General features: G+C 40.9%; 1 protein-coding gene across 1 annotated transcript in view; it reads right to left on the reverse strand.

The window, feature by feature from the left end:
- The window catches only part of ADARB2 (adenosine deaminase RNA specific B2 (inactive)), a 320,370-nt gene extending 307,506 nt beyond the window's left edge, over positions 1-12,864 (reverse strand). Inside the window, exon 1 of the mRNA XM_027809961.2 lies at positions 12,541-12,864. Coding sequence (XP_027665762.2) covers positions 12,541-12,640 — 100 coding nt within the window. The 5' untranslated portion in view covers positions 12,641-12,864. The remainder of the gene's footprint in view (positions 1-12,540) is intronic.
- Positions 12,865-20,791: the final 7,927 nt, after the last annotated feature.

Here is a 20,791-nt window from a genome sequence, read left to right on the forward strand (position 1 = left end):
GCACCTGAAAAAGAAAGATTCCCATGTAACAGCACAAGATCGGGCTCCTATTCTCTTAGTCTCGATTCTGCTCTCAACCTTTTCCTCTTTTCTAGTGGAAATAAACAAATAAATGGTGCTTTTGTTCACAAATTCTCAGCAATGGTGATGCATGCATATTTTCTGTAATATTGCCTACTCAACAAAAATTAATCTACAACTTTAATGTACGTAATGGTTGAAAGTGAACATTATACAAGTGAAAAGAGAAAATATTTTTTTTCGAGTTTTGGGAAATGAACGCAATAAAGTTTTATTCCTTTAGAAATACCGCTGTTTACTATCTACACAATTTTAAACTATATTACTTAGGTAGCTTTTATTTGTGTGGTTCGTTACTTGCCCTAAGAGACTTCATTTGTTCAAAGTATGAACTTATTCTAGATTTAAAATAGTAAAAGCAAACTAATATAAAACCATAATGAAATCACCTTCAAATCTGCTTACATTCTCACTTTTCATACAACCCCCCCATTCACATAAATAATCCCCTAAATTTCTCTGAGATTATTCCAGCAAATCCTATGCCCATCAAATCCTAAAACATGCTCCACCTGCTAGTGAAACTATAACAGTAATTGTCTGGGCTTTTATCTAATGAATATGCATTACAGCAGTCAAAACAGAATTCTAACTTAATCTACATTACTGGGGAAAGTTTCTGGAACAAGCTGTTGCAGGGAAATTTATGTAATATGTTGTCAACATTCGGCAAAGACAAGCTGTCTGCTAGAAAGGGCTGATAGAAACCAGTTTCCAGCATTTGGGCAGGGAGCTGCATTGTTGCTGTGCTTAAGCCATGCTTTTGGCCACAGATGTGCTGCGAGCATCTCATCTCCTCTAGCGTGCCTGCCCACCTGTACTTCATCTCTATGCAAAGCTTGTGCTGACAATCACTGAGAAGTCTCTTTTTGCCATGTGGGTTTCAGTGAGTCATCATCATCTCTTCTACAATGCACAAACTCACTGATACCTGCTGGAGCCCGGGGAAATGACAGATGGAAATTCAGTCAATTGTCTGTATGAGGTCTGTGCATGATTGCATCTGCAGACAGGTATGTGCCCGACGCCAGCATTTGAAACAATATAGCATGGGGCAAACCAACAAAAGGAAAATTACCTGAAAACAAGATTAACCAAGATTAAGAAACCATTCTATTCATCCAACTGCCTGCATATGAAGCACACATTGCTTTTGCGATAATGGCCATTATAGTAATAGTCTCAGCCCCTTACCACTACTTTTTGCTGTCTCCTATTTCTGCCTAAACAGCGCAGAAACTAGCTTTACATGCCAGTGTCAGCGAAACATCTATTCAGCTCAGAATGTGGCAGGAAGATACGTTTAGACGTGCTAAAACAGAACGAGCCCTAAGAAATACATGCTGGCAAGTAAGTGCATTAAAGAATTTTTATATGTAGACAGTTTTTTGGAAAAGAGAACTTCTTATTCAGTTTCTGATTCCACAAAAAATTGAAACATTTGCATATTTGTATGCAGATCTTGTTACTTATTATTTACTGTTTTTCTGAGCAGCAATAGAAAGACCGAACAAGTGGTTTTGCTGTTCTAAGGCCATACGTTACCTCAAAGACCTTCAATGATATATTATTGGTCTTATCCAGATAGCAATCTCACATATACTTTCATTTTCATAATTTGTATGAATAACAACTGCTTTAGTAGGTGAGGATACAAACAATGGGTTTAAGATAGTAACAAGGGGAAGAAAGAGAAGGGTGTTTTGGTAAAGAAAGAAACAAATTTAAAAAGTGCAAATATGTGATAAACACATGGATTTTCCGTGTTACATACATGATGTTTTATTTTAAGACCAACTGGCTTTTTGGAGCCTTTGCGGTTATCTTTTTAATCATTAACAATAGATTGAGACAGCTTCTATATTGTTTAATTCATACTCCCGTTAAAACAGCTCTCTACAAGACCCAAAGCAGCATGTAATTTGTTACTTCTTGCTTTAAGTTAATTTTGGAGACTCTAAGATGAGGACTTAGAGTTTTCTGAGGCAAAATTAAAGTATAGGGAACAGAATTTTTTAAATTGTTTTTAAATTTTAGAATTTCTTTCCTGGACTTAGAAACCAGGGCTTGGTTCTTTTTTTCATCTTAGAATTCTCTGCCACATTCTAGTCAGATTATTTTATGGTTAAAGAGTACAGTCAATTTACAGTAGTTTCAGCTAAAGTGGAATAGTCGGCTGGTCTTCCAAGAAGCACGTGCATATACAAAATTGATGAACTACAGGCAAGGCACAAATGTAGGCACTGTAACTAAGATTTTTAATGGAAAGTTATGAAATATAGATACGATCTAATCCTACTAAAATTGATTCATTTAAAAGGAGAATCCTCATTTTTTTAAAAAAAATCTGTAACAGTTTGAATCAATTCCATAAGCAAATTCTCGTAACATCTGAAGGCATTAATGCATGTTATAAAAACAGAGTTATTCTACACACATGTCAGCAATGTGCTGCTAATATTGAAGAAAGTTTCCTTTTAAATATAACCTCGGATCCACAGAAATCTTGCCCTCAGCATGTATAACAAGCCATTCATGGCAGAAATCAAAGGTCTCCAGGAACTGAAGAGCAAAAGTGATTTAACACCAAAGAAGAATCTGATCCCATGCATTTGTTTACACACGAAATAGATAAGTAAATAAAAAGCCCTTTTTCAAACACCACCAGGCAGAACTGTTTTGCAAACAACTGTAGCAGGCTGCCTTGCAGGCAGGGATTATACCTGCTTCTGCCTGCGAGTGCTGGCTGCCTGCATGCAGCCTGGCACACCGTCCGCCCTGAAATGAGCGGTGCTCCCAGGGACCTGCCATGTCACACGAGTATTTTGCAATGATAGACCTAAGCGATGTGATGCAAAGACAGAAAAGATGGGTAAGAACGAGAAACAGTTCCTTTTGATACTTGGAACGGGAGCTGCTGCCTCCTGAAGTCGTACCTCTTGCTAATTAACTCTGCAAACGATTAACTGCCCTGACTCAGTTTCCCTCTCTGTAAACAGGGGGAATGTGGCCTCTCTCTGTCTGTAAGAGTTAATAATGACTTTCCATAAATACTTTGAGCATCTACCTAGTCTGATTACACTGATGCATTTTTATTAACTCTGGGCAATAAGAGTCCTTGCTGGCTGGGGTGAGTTGGAATTATCTAAAAAGGATGATCTTCATCACTGGCAGGGAAAATAGTCCAATGTGCATTACATCATGAAAGTATAAATTTAATAAGGAATTCACTGGTAGCCTTCAGGAAAATCTGCCAAAACTTCTTTGTCTATGGTTTCTTACCTCATTTAAGCAGAATGTATCACCTGCCTAAAGATGTGCCTGAGCTAACTGATCTATAAAGCAGTGTTCTGTTAAACTACTTCTATTACTAATCACATTTCTAAACTGAAAAAGGCAGTTTCATTTCTGACTAATCAAAACCAGTGTACATTTTTTTTTTTGACACCTAATAACCATCTTCTGGTAACTGGCACTGTTAGTATCTCACTGCCTGTTTTTACCTTACATTTCACACCTTGTATTATACCATGCAAAGATTCCAAAATTCTTCAGTTGTTTTTTTTTTTTAGCAAAACAAATGCAGAAATAAAGTCTCATTTTAAAAGTATTATTGGCAGCATATGAGTTAACCTAGAAAGGCTAGCTTTTGGCTTGTGCTGGCAGAACCAAAATGCTTCACATTTATGCTTGAGTACTGTATATTCCCTCTTCTTTCTGTGTATGAAATCTAAAGGATTTGCAGTGAAACTTTTTTCTTTTTCTTAAAAAAAAAAAAAAAAAAAAAGGATCGAATGACTTGTGCTTATGGATTCTAGCAGAAGGCACAAAAAGTGCTCCTTGTGGGCACAGCACCAGGTAAAGCAAACCTCTGTCACACAGCTGTAAAAACTGGCCATTATAAACATGAACTGAAAACGAGTCAAGTATCTTTATTTTAGAAACAGATTTTACAGACACACATCAGATGCTTTAGCATAAATAAATTATAAACACAGATCAATCAATAATCTTTGGAGCAGTTGCAGCTGGAGGAGACTGCTGTCAGTGATACTAGAAAACATTCCCTTTTTTGTATGGTTTCTTTTAAACTCCTAAATCTAGGAGCAGCAAGAGCTGAGCTCCAATTTAATTACCATCTGCGCTGCTCAACAATGGAAGAAAGACAGACCACTGCGGCTCTGCCCCTTGACTCCCCAAATCACCCTTCATACTGACATGCAAATAGCAATTCACCATTGGCATGAGGGAGCAAAATTACAACCTGGAAATCAGCTAATGAAAGCTAATTTCAGTTAAATATTGTTCAAGAATCCATAGGCATTTTGCCTGGCGGTTTGTGGCAGGGCTGCTGGCATGGGTGTAATACAGAGCACAAGCTCAGGGTTGGCTTCTGCTCCCAGTTATGTCAGTTCTTCCATAAGATTCAGCTGGAGAAAGATCAGCACACAAAGAAACTTAAGCCCAAATCCACCTCTCTGGTAAAGGTTCAGGTGCTTCCTGACATAAGCATCTGTCTTCAGCATTCTGAATTACTTAGTTACTCAAAAAACATACCTACAAATATAGAATATAGAACCACCCTTTTAAAATCTCACTTATAAGAAGTTTCTTTCATTTGGTTTTTTTTTTCCTCACTCTAAAAAAAACAATGTTATAGTCCTTGTGCAGTTCTGTCCTGTGATTTGTCTGTAAGACCATCAGTATTACTTAGAGGAAGATCATACACAAATATTATGAGAATGTTTATACACATATTTTTAAAATCACAAGTTTATACAACACATACAGATGGATGTGTATAAACACACAAATTATACAAACGTATTTTTTTACATCTCTAAAAATACTTCAATACAAAAATCCCTTATGTAAATATTTTTTGGACTCTACAGGCTTAAAGACCCTTTGTCTAATGTAACTTGGAGTTTATTGTAGTCATTCATTTAATACTACTAGACAAGTGAAGCAAAAGTTTATATTCCATACAAAAATATATATATGTACATATATATTAAGGCACAGGCACATGTATATAGGAGCATAGTTCTGCCACCCTGACTCATGCTGGGAAGTTTCAATTTCAGTTTTACTGGGAGTAGGGGCAGCAGCAGCAGGCCTTATGCAAAGGTAATACATTATTAGAATTGGCTTGAAAGCTGTCATTTTGCATTTGTTAAACCCCACTATTTATTCCTTAAATAGTCACAGTCTCTGAGAAGTGGCAAGAAGCGGGCAATTGCATAAAATTAGTTGTGTGTAAGTTTTCTTCTATGGAGATGGAGGTAAAATATCTGTCAATTTGTACTTATTTCTCCCCACTCCTCCCAGCAGCTTTGACTCTTCATGCTGATGTTTCATTAGCAGTTAGAGAAAGGTGACTCTGCTAATAATTTTGAGCACCATTTCTCTTATAAGGAACAAAGATAATGTAAAAAGGGGGGGGGGGGGGGAATATCACACTTTAACATGAAGTATTTTGCTGAGATCTACTTACTGCCCATTCCTCAGTCCTGAACTGCACATAAAACGCCACCAGAACGTACTGCAGGTTTCAGAAACAGCACTCGCAAGTGGCACACCTCCAAAATCAGATTCAATAGTTGGTACAGCACTGGGACCAAAACCTCACCCAGCAGGAAGACTTTCACAAAGACAGACTATTGGTTTGCAGGGGTAATCTCCTACTACACAATATTCATCTGATGATGATGCACAAGCAGTCATGCCAGTAACTGCTTTTTTTCTGCTTAACAAATCATTGCATTTTTAAAGTTTGTCTGTACCCCCTTTTATGCCACTCTTTTGTTTCTTTTTGCAAGGGAATAAGAAACAGGCCGTTATCCTCCTAACCTCACTACAGCATCAAAGTAAGAGACTGGGAATCAGTCTCAACTTCAGTCTCTTTTTACATACATCATGCAGGGCGTTGAGTGGGAACAGAGAGGAAGGCGACTTAAAAAGCCATCAGGAATATTCCAAGGAAATGCGCCTGCCTTCCTGACAGCTGTGTTCCCGGTTTTGGGAGGCACACGGGCGGAGGGATGCACATTACCACTGCCGCGAAGCCAAGCAGAGAGGCACCTCCTGAACTGCCGTGCTACAGCTTCAGCTGTGACAACAGGAGAGTACAACAAGCCTCACAGTGAACAGGAGCGATTAAACTGCCTACAAATCACCTTCCCATGTAATCCAAGTGAGTCAGAAATCAGATATTTTCCTGAAAAAGAGGATTCATATCTCATATTAAAAAACCCAAATCCTTCTTAATGTATCCTACCTAAAGCCCAAGCCTACATCCACTGAAGCGAGCAGCAAACTTTCTAACGTTAGTCTCAGCTGAGCTAATCAAATAACTCAACTCCCTATGCACACATAAGTTCTGTTTTTCCATAGCTTGAATGAATGTATTTCCCAGGCCAGCTACACACTGTATCAACAGAAAAAGTCCTTTCACTCCTATTAAACATGCTGAAATTCTGTTTCCTTAAAGGCCCCTGTTTTTGTGAATAAAAGAATCCGAAATAAATCAGAGTAGCCCGTTTACCTTCTTAAAAATCTTTCCTTCTTTAATATAATTCTACTGTTTTCTTTCTTATCCCCAAAGTAACAATATAAATCTTAACAATTTTCTTCTACTGAAATTTTACACATCTCTAATCCCATATTGCCATATGTTTCTGAATCCTCACTATTTCTAGTATTCCTTTTGGAGCGAGTAAAGCCAGAATGAAACAGAATATACCCAGTGAAAATAAACCTTTAATTCATTAACGACACTGTAATATCTTCAATATTAGCCACGCTGCTCTTCACGCACTCTGCCCTGCTCTGTGCTTCCCCTGTTATCACGCTTTATTTAACAGAGATTTTCATTAAACCATCCATGGCGATGTCCAGTCCTTAGTTCAAAGTGGGTATTGTTAATTCAGAACCCAAACATACACCTTCATATTTCAAACCTATCATACGTAGTAAGAAATTCTAGACTGACTGAAAGGTGATAACACCATCCATTTAATGCTTTCTGTTATAGCATTAAATTTGATTATTTTATGACTCTGAGAGGGTTGCCTATTAGTATGGGTTGACAAGCTGCTTCCACCAGTTAAGAAAGCAGTCTTTTTAATATATTATATATCACAATATGCTGTTAAAACTCCTCTGGGTTCGCTGCTTCGTTTCAAATTCATATAGCTGGGAACAAAGGTCGGCTAGAGCAGAAAGGTAAGCACTTCGTTTTACTACTGGAACTTCAATAATTCGCAAGCAAAATGAGCTGTTTTACACAGAAAACATCAAGTTCATCACAGATGCCTTGAGAATGTTTTATCTACTGATGTGTATCAGCTTTTTTTGTCTGGATAACTAATAGTTTACATGGAAAAAACGGTAAACTGCCTGAAAGGTTGTAGAGATAGTTAGCTGTAAACACAGGGATCAATTCAGGTTCATTACTACTTGCAAAACATATATAATATTGGCCAGCAGTAATTCAAAAGTAGTACAATTAACAGAGATCAGACAGACATTTTAATGTTGGCATTTTTAATGCAACTTGCTAACCTAAAGTGCATTAAAGGAACCTAAGAAAACAGTTTGCGCAGACCTTTGGTTACTTCAATATTTCATAAGGCAGTTTCATCTGATCTTTAATTTTTAGTGCAGTGTTTCCCATTTGTAGGGTATCCCTTCAAAAGAGATGCCGTTAAATCTTTTGAAAACTCCATTAATACCACTTAAACTGGAATTTGTAAGCAAAGCTCTCACCATATGGGAGAATTTCCCTACCCAAATCACCAAGGAGAAGCTACAAAATTTTAAGCAATATGAAGCAATTTCCAACAGTATGATACTTTGCCACTAGCTTTATACACTTCTGCATCACCTCTGAAAAAAGCAAAATATCTGACTTAATTTCTGTGTTCAAAAAGGCAAAAATGGCTATATAAGTCCTTGCTCATGTAAGAGATGGTCAATATTTATATCAGTGGGTTTTATACTTACATAATTAATATTTTGAGATAAAAGTTGATATATTTTATTCCCTCTGAAAGTAAAATGCACCATTTTATTGTCCTCACACTTACGTGCTGTTGCTAGGTAGATACAACTCTGCTATAACCCAATCACTTGCTATTTAGATATGGACTCATGAATCCCATATTTTTATTCTAAATTTAAGTTCAGTCATTGTAGCTAATGTCCTTGATGCTATCTCAAATTGCTGTCATTACATGGATCACTGGAAATTGGAGGTAACAGTAAAAAAGAAAAGAAAAAAAGAAAGGTACCAAATTAAATGATGGATAAAGGTTTAATCAATTTAATTTTATCACTAAATCCAGTCCCTTCCTCTCGAGCTGTCAGGGGTTGAGATAAGCGGAACACATCCTGAAGCACGGCGCAATCCTGTTGTGGGGAAGGAGTTGTGTCCCTGAACCTCGCCAAGATGAAACACGCTCATTTATTACTTTGGCATTGCAGGATGATGAAGAACCAAGCTGGTTTCCTCCCTCCGTTCTCAGCACAATCTTTCTATTTCATTAATTTTTCATGGAATTTCATTTCACAATCACTTTGCCTCTCTCACCCGCTTGCTGCCTTTATTTAGTTTATTCTGTCAACTTTTGTTTCATGTCCTATTGTACCAGCAGCAACCTCAGCCATGCTTTCCACCACATCAGGGATACCATATTCCCTCCCGTTTCCAGTAATTAACTTTAATTGCTAGCTCTATAAAATGTCATTACAAATAAGGTGGCTTATTTGTTGTCTTATAGTGTAAAATAACCCAGAAGGGGCATACCTCCAATCACCCATTTCACACTAACTTTCTATATGTTGATTTCTAAGAAGTTGCCGGAGGCTGCTGAAGTGTGGCCTTTTTAGTATTATCACTAAAAGGCAACTCTGCTTTTGTTTGGTCTGCTTGTAATCATTTATCTCAGAAAACAAGCCTCCTTTTCAAAATCTATACCACAGGCTATAAAATCTGCACAAATCGTGCCGAGGCCACTGTGCTGAATTCTGCCAGTGCTTTGTCATACTCGAGAGCCCTGGATGAAACACAACAAGAACCCACAAATACAGTAACTTTTTATAAAGCCTAAAAATTTTCAATGGATTTCTCTAAATCATTAGGCATAGTTTTCTAACATCTACTCATTTTATACACGCAGATTAAACAGAGAAAAACATAAAATACTTATTAATGCTTTTACACACAATTACTATGCAGACAATCTGGCAAGCATCCATATTTATTTTTCATTAAGTCTTTGAGAAACTAAGATTTTTACTTCCCACTGGGAGTTAACATACTTATTTTCTAAAAGACAATGAAAATATTCCTACCTATACTAATTTAATAAATGGTTATGAATATTCACATTTTAGCTTTTTAACACACTTTGTGAGTGTAGTGTGAAACTGAATGAAATCTATGTTTGCAATGTGATATTCATTGCATGGACATTCAACGTTCAGTCTTCAAGGCAGGATCTTTATACTGAAAGGGTTGCTGGATTTCACAAGCGCAAAAATAAGATGCATGCAAATTAATTATTGGACAATGTTATTGTACACTGGAATCACACTCAGTGTCCTACACTTTTCAGTGTTCAGTTTGCATATATGGAAATTCTCTCTCTCTTTCAGCAAATTTTTATTGTTTTTTAGCCTAAATGCACAGGGAAATTCCACTATTCAGAGAACACTGTTTGCTTTCCTTACTTGAACTTGCTTTCTGCCCCCAGGAAACTCCTAAAACCAAATATTCAGGTGCAAAAGAAATGGAGTAAAGTGTTATAGCCAGACACACTAATTTATAATTCACACTAACCAGGACAAAAATATGACTGAAAACACAGAAAGAAAATCAGAAGAGGAAAAATGACGCTATTAAATAGAGAATAATATTTACTTCTACTGCTACACATTCCTAGATATTCTATCAGGCAATGTCTCAACCTTATTTTAAGCATAGTTCATATGTAACGTGTAATAAAATATATTAAGTTGTATAAGTAATTTCTTGAGTCCATCTTCTGAAGGAGTGGGGAAGTGACAGATAATTTCATTTCCTTGCTCTGATTAATGCTCAGTTTAAATTTAAGTCTACAGTGATTTATTTATTTTTTGGCTACATGGGTCCATAGGTATCTCTGTGTGTGTAAATATATGTGTGTAATTACAGACTTTAAAGCATCTACTAAAAGTATTCTTGCTATAAACAACAAAATATGTGCTGGAGAATAGTTAAAGGCAAGTGTCTTTGGTGTAATTCGCTACAAGGATTTTTCACAATCTATTAAACAGATCAAACCTGCAAAATAGTAGAGCCCATATTCATTCTTATAAAGGCATAGTAATTTATGAGCCTAATAAACATTTTCTTGACCAGTCTCCAGGATAGTCAGTTTTTTAAACAACACCTTTGCTTTAGACACCACCAAAAAAAGACACAGAAATAGATGATCAGTAAATAAACTAGCATAATAGTAAAATCCAACAGGTTTTATACTGGGCATGCCTGAAGTTACATGCATTTTTTTGCCTGCACAAATTTACAGGAATGTGTATTTTTATGAATATATACTGTGATGACATAAAATCAAAATCACAAGAACACAAGCATTGTTCCCCATAATTAGTGTACTAACCAACTACATTATTTGGAAAGTGGCTGCAGTACCACATTTGGAGGAATAAAATAAAAAAAAAATGAGCCTTTCAAGTGCATTCTTATTGATATTGGTCAGCCAGGCACCTTCCAGAATGCCATCAACCTCCAGCTGTGTATTCTGCAAATAGCTGCCATCTACCAAGTTATTGTTTAGGAAGTTTTTGTGGGTTTTTAAAGACATTCAATTTCCAACTTATTTTGGCAAAACATAGAGCAACAAAGGACACATCAGAAAAGTCTTATTGAAAGACTCACTTTTTTCTGCTTTTTAGAAACAAAATTAACACTTATGATGTACAACAAAGCAGTTTTTCTCCATTGCATCGGTTAATGGGTTACTCTTTCCTCTTGGCCAAGTGCAGGGACGCTAAAGCTAGACTAAGTTTGCATGTCCCTAAAAAAGTAGTTTTGCTAGATTAAATACAGCATAAAGAAGTCTGCAGAGCACAACTTCAGCACAAGTAGATTTAAAGAGACCGAGTACAGAAAGTGTCTCTTCACTTAAGTGTTTTAAATCAATTCTGTAACAGAGAGTAACAGAGACCAGGTGTCTGCTAAAGACACAGAGTAACAGTCAAGGTTACACCCCTACTCGAAGTCCTGATATATCTGCATGGCTGTTTTCACGTGTGGCCAGGTCACCGTTTGTTACTGTGATTTTGAATGGAGAGAGTTCAGAGATGAAAGTTAGAACAGTGACAGTCCAATGAGACAGTCTAGCATGGAGCATTTGACCAGCTACTAGACAAAGGCTGCTCTGACACCTTTCTAAAAAGTTACCAACTACTGCGCCTACCGGCTTTACCGTAATCAAAAATTAAAAGACACTTAGCTAATGGCACCTACAATCAGGTTTTCTAAAATCAGCAGAAGATATAGCATATTCAGCCCGAGTTGACCAGCTAGCTAAAACTTGTGTTAGTCCCGCACAATGATGACAATTCCAGCTTAGACGCTATTTACTGCTTAGGGAAGCACCTGGAGTTGGCGCCTCCGCAATGAAGCGCCTTGCGGCTGGGCACCCTCGGCACCCTGCTTCTCCTGTCCCTTTATTTCACTTTAAAGTGTTCACAGCCTGTTAACTTCAGCTTTTGCAGGCAAAACGTCAAAAACCCGGCAGTAGTGTGTCATCCCTTCTACGGGAGGGGAAACAGGACAGCCTTGAGAGGAGCCTTTATCCAGGGCACAGTCCCCGTTCGCAATGACACCCTGTAGCTTCACTTTCCGTGCTTAGGGCAAGTAGCGCCTTCCTAAGGAAGGTCGCTCCGGGAAGGGGGACAGCACCGAGACAGCCGAACTCGGTAGACCTGATCTACAAAAAGACAAGAAGAGATAGCTGCGGGGGGCGGCCCGCCGGCCGGGCTGCGCGCTGCCCCGGGGGGCTCTGCCCTGCCAGGGGCCCGGCCGGCGGGCGCGGCGGGGGCCGGGGCCGCGGAATCCCCGGACGGCTCCGCCGCGCTGCCCCGGACAGAGCCCACCGAGCCCCCGCCCGCCGGCACCCCCGCGGGGGTTCGGCCTCAGCCCCAAACGGAGGGGAGGGGGCGGAGAGGACCCGCCTGCGGGGCAGAGCCGCGGCCCCTCCGGTCTCCGGCCGGACCCCGCCGGTGGCGCAGCGGGGAAGGCGCCGCCCGCCCCGCACCGGCCGTCGGGGCAGCGGCAGGGCCGGTGCCGGTGCGCCATGCCCAGACAATAAAAACAGGAGCAGCCGGTGTCGTGCGGGAGACCGGCAGAGAGCGGGAGAAAAAAAAAGCCAAAGGTGAAAATTCCCTTACCTTTCCTCTTTGATCTCCTCCTCCTCCTTCTCTTGGACTTGCATTTCAGCTGCCCGCTCGGCCCTCCCGACGCCCTGCTGCTGCCCAGGACGGATGTCATGCCCGTACTTCAGCGGCACGGCACGGCAGCGAGATGTTTTCCTCCCGCGGAGTTTCTCCTCTTTCTGGAGGCGGCTTTTATAGCGCGGTGGGTAGGGCCGGCTGCTCGGCGCTGCCCAGCGCTCACGGCGAGGGGTCGCGCCTCCGCCCCGACGTGCCGGGCCCGGCCGGGGCGATGCCCGGGGGCGGCTCTGCCGGCCCCGCGCCCACTTTTTGCACCGCTGCGAGTTGCTGGGCACCGGCCGCTTTGAAGCCAACGGTGCGGGGGTGGGGGGTGGAGGGTGGTGGGGGGAGGCGAGGGGGGCGGATTTGCTGCTGCAAAGTCTCCCGCAGCCCAATAGCTCCCGCCGCCCTGCTCTGACATCAGCTCCGCCAGCCCTCGCCCCCCAGCCCCGCTCCCCCTGGGCGGCCGGCTGTGCCCGGCACCCGGGAGAACGCGAGGGAGAACGGCCCCGCAGGGACCGACAGCATCCTGCCGCCTGCCTGGGAGAAGCCGGAGGGGCAGCTTGCAAGAAGGGAGGCTGCAGGCTGGATTGCAAGCCTTTTCTGGTTTTCTTTTTTGCGCCCCCCCCCCCCCCCCCCCTCCTTGTTTTCCCCCTTTTCTGTTTTAGACCATGTGGACACTGAACACTGCTTCCAGAAATACAGAAATGCCGCTGCTGTCTTCCCCAGCCACACACTAAGTAGCTAGTTCACTAATTGCGTTGCTTATTATTCCCAGGGAAAGAGTATGAGTTTCTGTTGAAGGATCCCTGTGTCAACAAACCTTATGCAAGCGGATAAGTGTAGCGATTCCCCTTGAATCTCCGGTTATTTTTCAGGTACGTGCTCTGCTAAATTCAGGACCAAGGGCAAAAGCTCTGTGAAAAGAGGAGTGTGTTGTCGCTCAGACTCATACATTAACACTCCGCAGTGCCTCATTTAGGCAACTGTGCAATTAAAGTGTCGGGAGCAGAGGGGCTTTTACAGAGAGGAAAGATGACAACAGCATTCCTATGAAAAGCTTGGCTACAAAGCATTACACGTTCATTACAAAAAGCCCAGATATGCAACAGATAAGATACTGCGTTAAGTTACAAGGGACCTACTGTTTCTGTGCTCTGTCCTCCTTAGTTATTATCTAACTTAAAATTACGAATCTGGAAACCTACGCAGCAGATGGAAAACAGAGGAATATCAAGAAAAAATCATGCTAAATAATTAATGTCATCATTAGTGCTTACTGCATTTGTAGTTGGCTGGAGGAGCGCAGTAAAACCCTGTTTATCAGAACTCCTTTAATCTAAAACTTCCTCTTGCTGGAATGTAGGTTACCCAGCTCCTGCTGCTAAGCACTTCCACTGCAACTCTCCCAGCTATTAGAAACCCTCTGTGTTTGGCAGTTTTAGGCCTCTGTCATTTTTGGATGAGGCAGAGCTACACATTGCACAGATTTTCAAATTAAACAAACAAAAATATTTCCATTAAAGTCTCTAAAAGTGCTCATTAAACCAGGGTTTGGATATCACAAGCGTGACAAGGTGATGTCACCTCTTGGAGCCCACCCTTCACGAAGCAGGTTGCATATGGTAAGAAGGCCCTATGTACCCTCACTTCCAGCTATGTGGCACAGCACAGAGCACAGGGGGGAACTGCCTTCCCTACCTTACCAGCTAAGGCTGGAGAGCCTGTGAATTCTGACCCACATGGCTTGAATGTCAGATGTAATTCAGGAAGCCCTGTGTGAAAGTAGATTTTTACATGCCTACCTTTTACAGGTTACTGGCTGGATTTCTTTTTATAACATACACATCACCCAAAAGAATCAAACCTTTCAACTGCTATGTAGCTTAAGTAAACACCTCTTTAAATTGCTTCTGTTTCAGGGAGAAAAACAGGTCTGCAGGAAAACAGAGAGGTGCTCACTATTTTTTGTTTTTCGTTTGAGCCTTCAGCCTTTAACTTTTCTCCCCTTTTCCTTCTAGTTTCTGTTGTCCTGACCACAGCTGACCCTCATTTATTAACATGGCAAAATCTTGTAGCTGTGTGTGAGGTAGTAATGCTACCACAAAACCCACCTCACATTCAGCTGCACATCAAACTTCTGACCAGTCTGGAATTTAAGTCACTCAATTTAAAAGCCACATTTAGAAAAGTGTCTTCTATGCTTCAGTACCAATCTGTGTTCTATCCATTAGGGATCTAAAAGAGAAGCAAGATCCAATTAGAAAGAAAATAAGCATCCTGCAACGTTCATTCATTTTTAGGAGTGGCTTCAAGCTTAACACATTCATTAAAGTTTCTGAAGACTTTCTTTTTGATAACATTTTGTTATATTCTTAAAATTACTGGGATCTGAGGTGCTAAGAAGATAGACTGGCGTTGCCAGTCCCTAGAGAAGTTGTGCTACCAACCCAACCCGAAAAGCCACCGATTCTCAGAAACTATCATTCAGTGCTAACAATTTCATTGAACTGCTTTTCAGTTCTAGGCATAGGCACGGCATCAGCAAGCCAACAGCAACAGCTGAGCTCTACTGGTAGTATAGCTCCCTCCTAGCCTGGTTGAAGGACTGGTGAAGGCATGAAGACAGCTGAAGTCATGTTGGTGGAAGGTGTCCCCTTGGCTATGAGGAGAGGTGAAGGGCTGTCATTTTTTATACTGCCCAGCTGCAAAGTCAATAGGATTCCTATTTAAGGAATGTGTGGTACTTATTCCTCTTGTTCTCAGTAATGGAAGGAGTCAGCTTCTTCACCCAGTGACATCCCCTGTTTCAACACCCTTTTTAAACTTAAATACAAGGTTACCAGTCCCACACAAATGGGTCTGTCTCTCCTCCCAGGCAAACAGGTATATGATTTCAAGCGCTATGGTAAAGTGGCATAAACTTAGTCTAGGAAATAAAAGAAAGCAGTATCAACAAGGTGGGAAAAAAGCTAAATTATAAAATAAGACTAGCTGGCTTTCAGTTACATGCTTATGTCTACTAATGGCCAATGCACCTGATAACCTTACCACCCCACAGAAATTACGGTTGTTCCTGAGTGCCCTGGTAATGATCATTCCTGATATTTCATGCTCCTTTTTGTTGAGTAAAGGAGCTTAGGACTTCTCCCATCTGCATGGGCCTGGCTATGGAGGTTGTTTTGTTTATTACCTTCAAGCTGAAGTATTTCAGATTGTTCTAAAGGCAATAACTTCACACACCTTGACTTACAGCCCGTGAAGAAACGCACGGCACACCAATGCACAGCCACCTGCTCAGGCCTAGGCGAATCAGACAGGCAGGAGGGTTTAAGGTGTGAGTCCTGATGTGAAATACTCTTCCCTGTTCTGTCTGGGGAGCTGGGACTCCTCTCGTGACCCATCACAACTGCTGATCTCAGCCAGTACATCAAAACCTATATTGCTGTTCTTGTGAGATAGACAGATCTCTCTCAGCACTGGAGGTACCCAAGCAAGGAGTCCAGGCTTTGCAGGATTTGTGACAATTCACTTCGCTCAGGTTCTCTCCAAAGAGGAGAGCTGAAGGGCAGTTCAAATAGTTTATTAACTGGAAGAGTGATGGTGACCATGAGAGTATGACGGGGAAAGAGAGTGTGAAACTGGATGCCAGGTTGCACACCTTAATTATACATTACCATTTAAATTTCTATGCCTAAGCAATATAGTGTAGAGTTAGTAATCAACAGAAATGGAGAAAAATGAAAATGGCTGAAGAAAAAAAGGAGCCCACCCTTATTTCAGTTAAGGACTTCAGATAAGCAACTTGAGGAATAAATCTTTGGAACAGTTATCCAAATCTGAATAGTAACCCCATGAGTATTATGGGTGGCCAGTACTTTTTCTGTACAAACATATTTAGATGAAGTAAAATCAATATGAAATCTGTTTTTTCTTTATCCCTCTGTTTTTCTGAAAGTTGGAGTAACTTGATTTTCAATAACCTGTTATCACAAAAATTGCAGGTGAAATGATTTTTAAAAAATAAATAATGCTACATAGAACTTACAGAAATGCAAATATGTAAAATGACCCTGAGCATCTAAGATGTACCAAGGATGTTCCACAACAGTATTGCAGCATTTGCAGGGGCTGCTCCTGCCAGAGCAAAAAGGGTCCTGGTGAGCAGCACAGCAAATGGGAGAAGCAAGCTCCAGACTCTGCACTTCCCAGAATATGCACAAACCCTTGAAGAAGAGGCCATCTGGCTGCCGTATTCCCCAGTTTCCAGCTGCACTGTCCCTTCCTTAACGAGCTGTGGATGCTGAGAGCAGCAGGCCATGGTAGAGACCTTTGTAATTTGCTGCTTGGGAGCAGACGTGCCCTATAGGCTCCTGAGTTGGGAAAGGGATGTAGCAGCCACCCTTTATTTTTCTCCCATCCTCCCCTCCCCATTTCTGCTTATTTTTTCTCCCTCCTGTCTGCACAGGTAGAGAGAAAAAAAATAAGGCCCTTAAAATTTGGAAGACAAAAGATGCTCAAGGGCATTAAAGCAGGACATGAATGCAAACGTGTGGCTGCACAGGTGAGACTCCAGAGCCTTCTGCCGCAAAATGCCTGCACTAATCCACTCTTGCCCTACTTACAAGGAGCTGTCAGTGTGGCTATTTCAGCAACAGCCTCTTTAGCTTTGGGGCCAAACATCACAGGGTGGTGATGAAGCAATGAGGGTATGGATCCATATTCAGTGTATCAAGTTTGCCAGCAAAACGCCTTACTGCAGACAGGTCTTCCTGTCTGCTTTGCATATTATTGCACATGAAATAGCCCATCTGGGTAATGCTGTGGCATTGGATAGCGGGACAATGCTAAAAGGATTTTCCCTCTTCATTGAACTACAACAGAACAGAAGGAATTTGGGATGCAATACACTCCCTGCTATGGGAAAGCCACAGCAGCCAAGTTTCATCTCCCACAGGAGAAGCTCCTCCTCTTCCCCTCATTTCTTCCAGGCCCCACATCTATTCTGATGGGGGTTCTCTGTGCAACATGCCAGCAACAAGCGACGTCCAACTCCGTGATGAGCATGAGGTAAACATTTCAAAGCTGCTCAGACAATAGTAACTTTAATGGGGAAAATACCTAGATGCCAAAGACTGCAAATCATTGTAATTAGTAAGTCTGTATATACCACAGAAACCAGCAGCAGTCACTGGGGATGAAACAAAACTCTTCTGAAAGATGTTTGGATGGGCATATGAAAATATAACTCAGCAGCTCTGATTCTTGAGGTGACCAGAGATACAGCTCATCACTAGAAACAGTTTTGATTTTAATAGGATTTCTTGTGTTTGTAATACACTAAACCAAAAAGGGGAATGAAAGTATCCCCAAAGCAGGGACGGCTGAAACCTGATTTTCCCTTCAGATGTTTCGGTCCTGGCCACGACTGGTCATAGTCGGTTTGTTCATATACAGACCTTCCATAAGGCCTCCACTGACCAGACTCTTCCTGTGCCCCAGTGTCCCAGTATGCAGGCAGGTAATCAAATACACTTTTCCTTTAAGCACTTGAAAATGCATCAAGGTGCAACAGCTAGTTATTATTATTTTTAAATGATTAAATATTCACTCTGTAATATTGAAATACTGAAAAGCTGAAAAGTCGTTATAGTCCTTCTACATTATTTGAATAAACCATTTAAAACAATGAATCTGCTGGGGGAAAGCTCCCCATGCTGCAGCAAGGCTGTTCAGTGCAAGGAACTGCAGCCCAGTTTGCCCGGTGCCCATTCCGGCACCAGCCAAGGGCAGTGGCACAGACCAGCACTGCCTGGCTCTGGCAGCACCCACAGGCAGAGGAGAGGGGCACCTGGTCAGCCCTCAGTGGGGCAGGGGTGCAGGGGTGCCACTGTGGCCCCAGCTCACCTCTCTGGGTGGACGTCTGCAAGGATTTCCCAAGAGATTGGACTGCAGCATCACCCTCATCATGCAGTTGCCTCAGACTGGGAACTCTCATCACCTGAGAAGAGGATTGTGCAAAACAGTGACCAGGCTTAAAAATGAAGACCTTAATTTTTCTGTGCTGATGGCTTTTTCATCAGTAAAATACAGATGCAAATACCACAGGGATTAAGGAAAGCTAAAGTGACCAGGGCTGTTTGCATACAATATACTTGCTCCCCTAATCTTTTCAGTTTGGAAATCTTCCAAAAGTTAAACAATTAGTAAATTCTCCCCCTAGCAGTCACGTGGTTTACAAAGACTTCCAAAATTTTTGATGAAAGACTCTACCATCTTTTAAAATGAATGCTGCTAGCCTATGTCATGAGAAACCTTAACCAACTTCTCAGGGACTCTAAAAATGTTTTATAGAGTAATCATGCAGTAACTGCATTGTACAGAAATAAGGCAGTACTGAAAAATACTACAGCATAGTTATTGTATAGCATTATTTCAGTAATACAATGTGTTAGAGTTTAAAGAAGTTGTTATAGAACTATAATTTGACTAAAGTTTACGTTTGCAAGCATACATATGTTTAGTATTACAGCCTTTCCCTTTAGACCTCCAGCACCAGTCACTGACCTTGTTAGTGACAGTGGCTGAGGCTAAGGTATAATAATGGTCAGTGTAAGAGAAGTGTATTAAATTGCATTAACCTCTGGTTAGATTCCCTGGCAGATTCATCAGGTTTCAGTGATATCCTATTACTTTACAAAAGGTGTTTCACTGCATTTTTCTGTCACCTTATTTTTAAACATATCTTTCAAAAGTCATTCTGGTTTATATGATATATAATCACTGCAAACCCAAAAGGAACAGTTCAGGATGTAAACGCAGAACAAAATTGTATGAAAACAAAGGAGGACCTCTGTATTTACATATGCTTTCCAACACTTGGCCAGCAGTAACAGTCCTACAGCTTTCTAAGATCTGTAAGGCCCTACAGCCTCTGCTAAGCACCCTAAAACAGACAGTCAGAATGAAGCCATTGAGAAAATAATCCATATTTTTTGAATGAACTAGCCTAAAAAGTCTATAATGAAGATCATGAAAAGATATTATTTGTCCCTGTGCATCCTCCTAATAAACCATCTGATACAACAATTTGCCTGCAGAAGGTTGTCTGTGTTGCACAGTATGGCCATTTCGAAGTCAGAAACAGAAAGGATACATACTGCCAGCAGAGAAAAACAAGTGACATAAAGGCTACCTAGTGCTATTAAACAATTCTGTGGGGTTTATTTCCTATATGATAGATAATTGATGTAGAACAGTTTAAATGTAGCTTGAAGTTCTGGCTAGTATTCCTCCTGATTGCCACACTCAGCAGCTGTTTGGGTCCCTTTCTGTTTCATGCTAGGATGGTTCTAAATTATGACATGTTGCTAAATGTAGACAGGCATCATTTGGCTGAAGACTCCTCTTGTAGACAACCTTACTGTACTAGAATATCATCATGGAATTAGTGCAGGGTTTGAACATTCCAAGTCTGAAGTCAGGCCTTAACTGACATTGAAGGACATGACCTTAGGTAAGTCATCTAAATGTCTATGTTCTATAAAATTTCAGCAAACCATATTGCTTCTTGTCATTTTTGTTTCACTGGTTTGTCAGTAAACTATTGAGATAAATGTTGTCTCTTGATTGTGTCTAGGTGAAGCTGATGCCAAGACAGCACAGAGTAACTGCTCAGAGACAAATTTTGTCTTTAAGCAGCAAAGGTATTCATTTTGTGCAATGTTGGGGAGCTAGCTGATTCGCACTGGACAAACTAGCTCCAAAGTTTTCAGTGAAAAGTTAGGTATTTTATACAGTTTTCGTGAGAGGTTACACAACATCTTTACATACATATTCATTTGATTTTGACACCTAATCATTTCATTCACAATAGGTGAGATCTAGATGGAGTAGACCTTTCAATTTTCTTTGTTAAACGATTTCCTGACTTGATGGTCTCCTTTTCTCCTTCAGATGCCCACCTGTCTTTTCTAATTATTCAGAGTACATTCCTTTCTCAACACAAACAGAGCATCACCCAGAGCATTGTACCAAACTCATCCTGACTAATCTGTTTTTTTAAGACCTTGTTCTGTTTCAAAGCTCCTACAAATATGGACCCCCAACTCTTGCTTGAGATGTCTAGATGATGCCATAATGTGAATAAAGGAATGTCAGGGAGCTATAGTTGCCATCACAGACCTAAATAAGTATCCATCAGCACCAC

Source organism: Falco cherrug, chromosome 4 (genome assembly GCF_023634085.1).
Source record: "Falco cherrug isolate bFalChe1 chromosome 4, bFalChe1.pri, whole genome shotgun sequence".
Classification (NCBI taxonomy): domain Eukaryota; kingdom Metazoa; phylum Chordata; class Aves; order Falconiformes; family Falconidae; genus Falco; species Falco cherrug.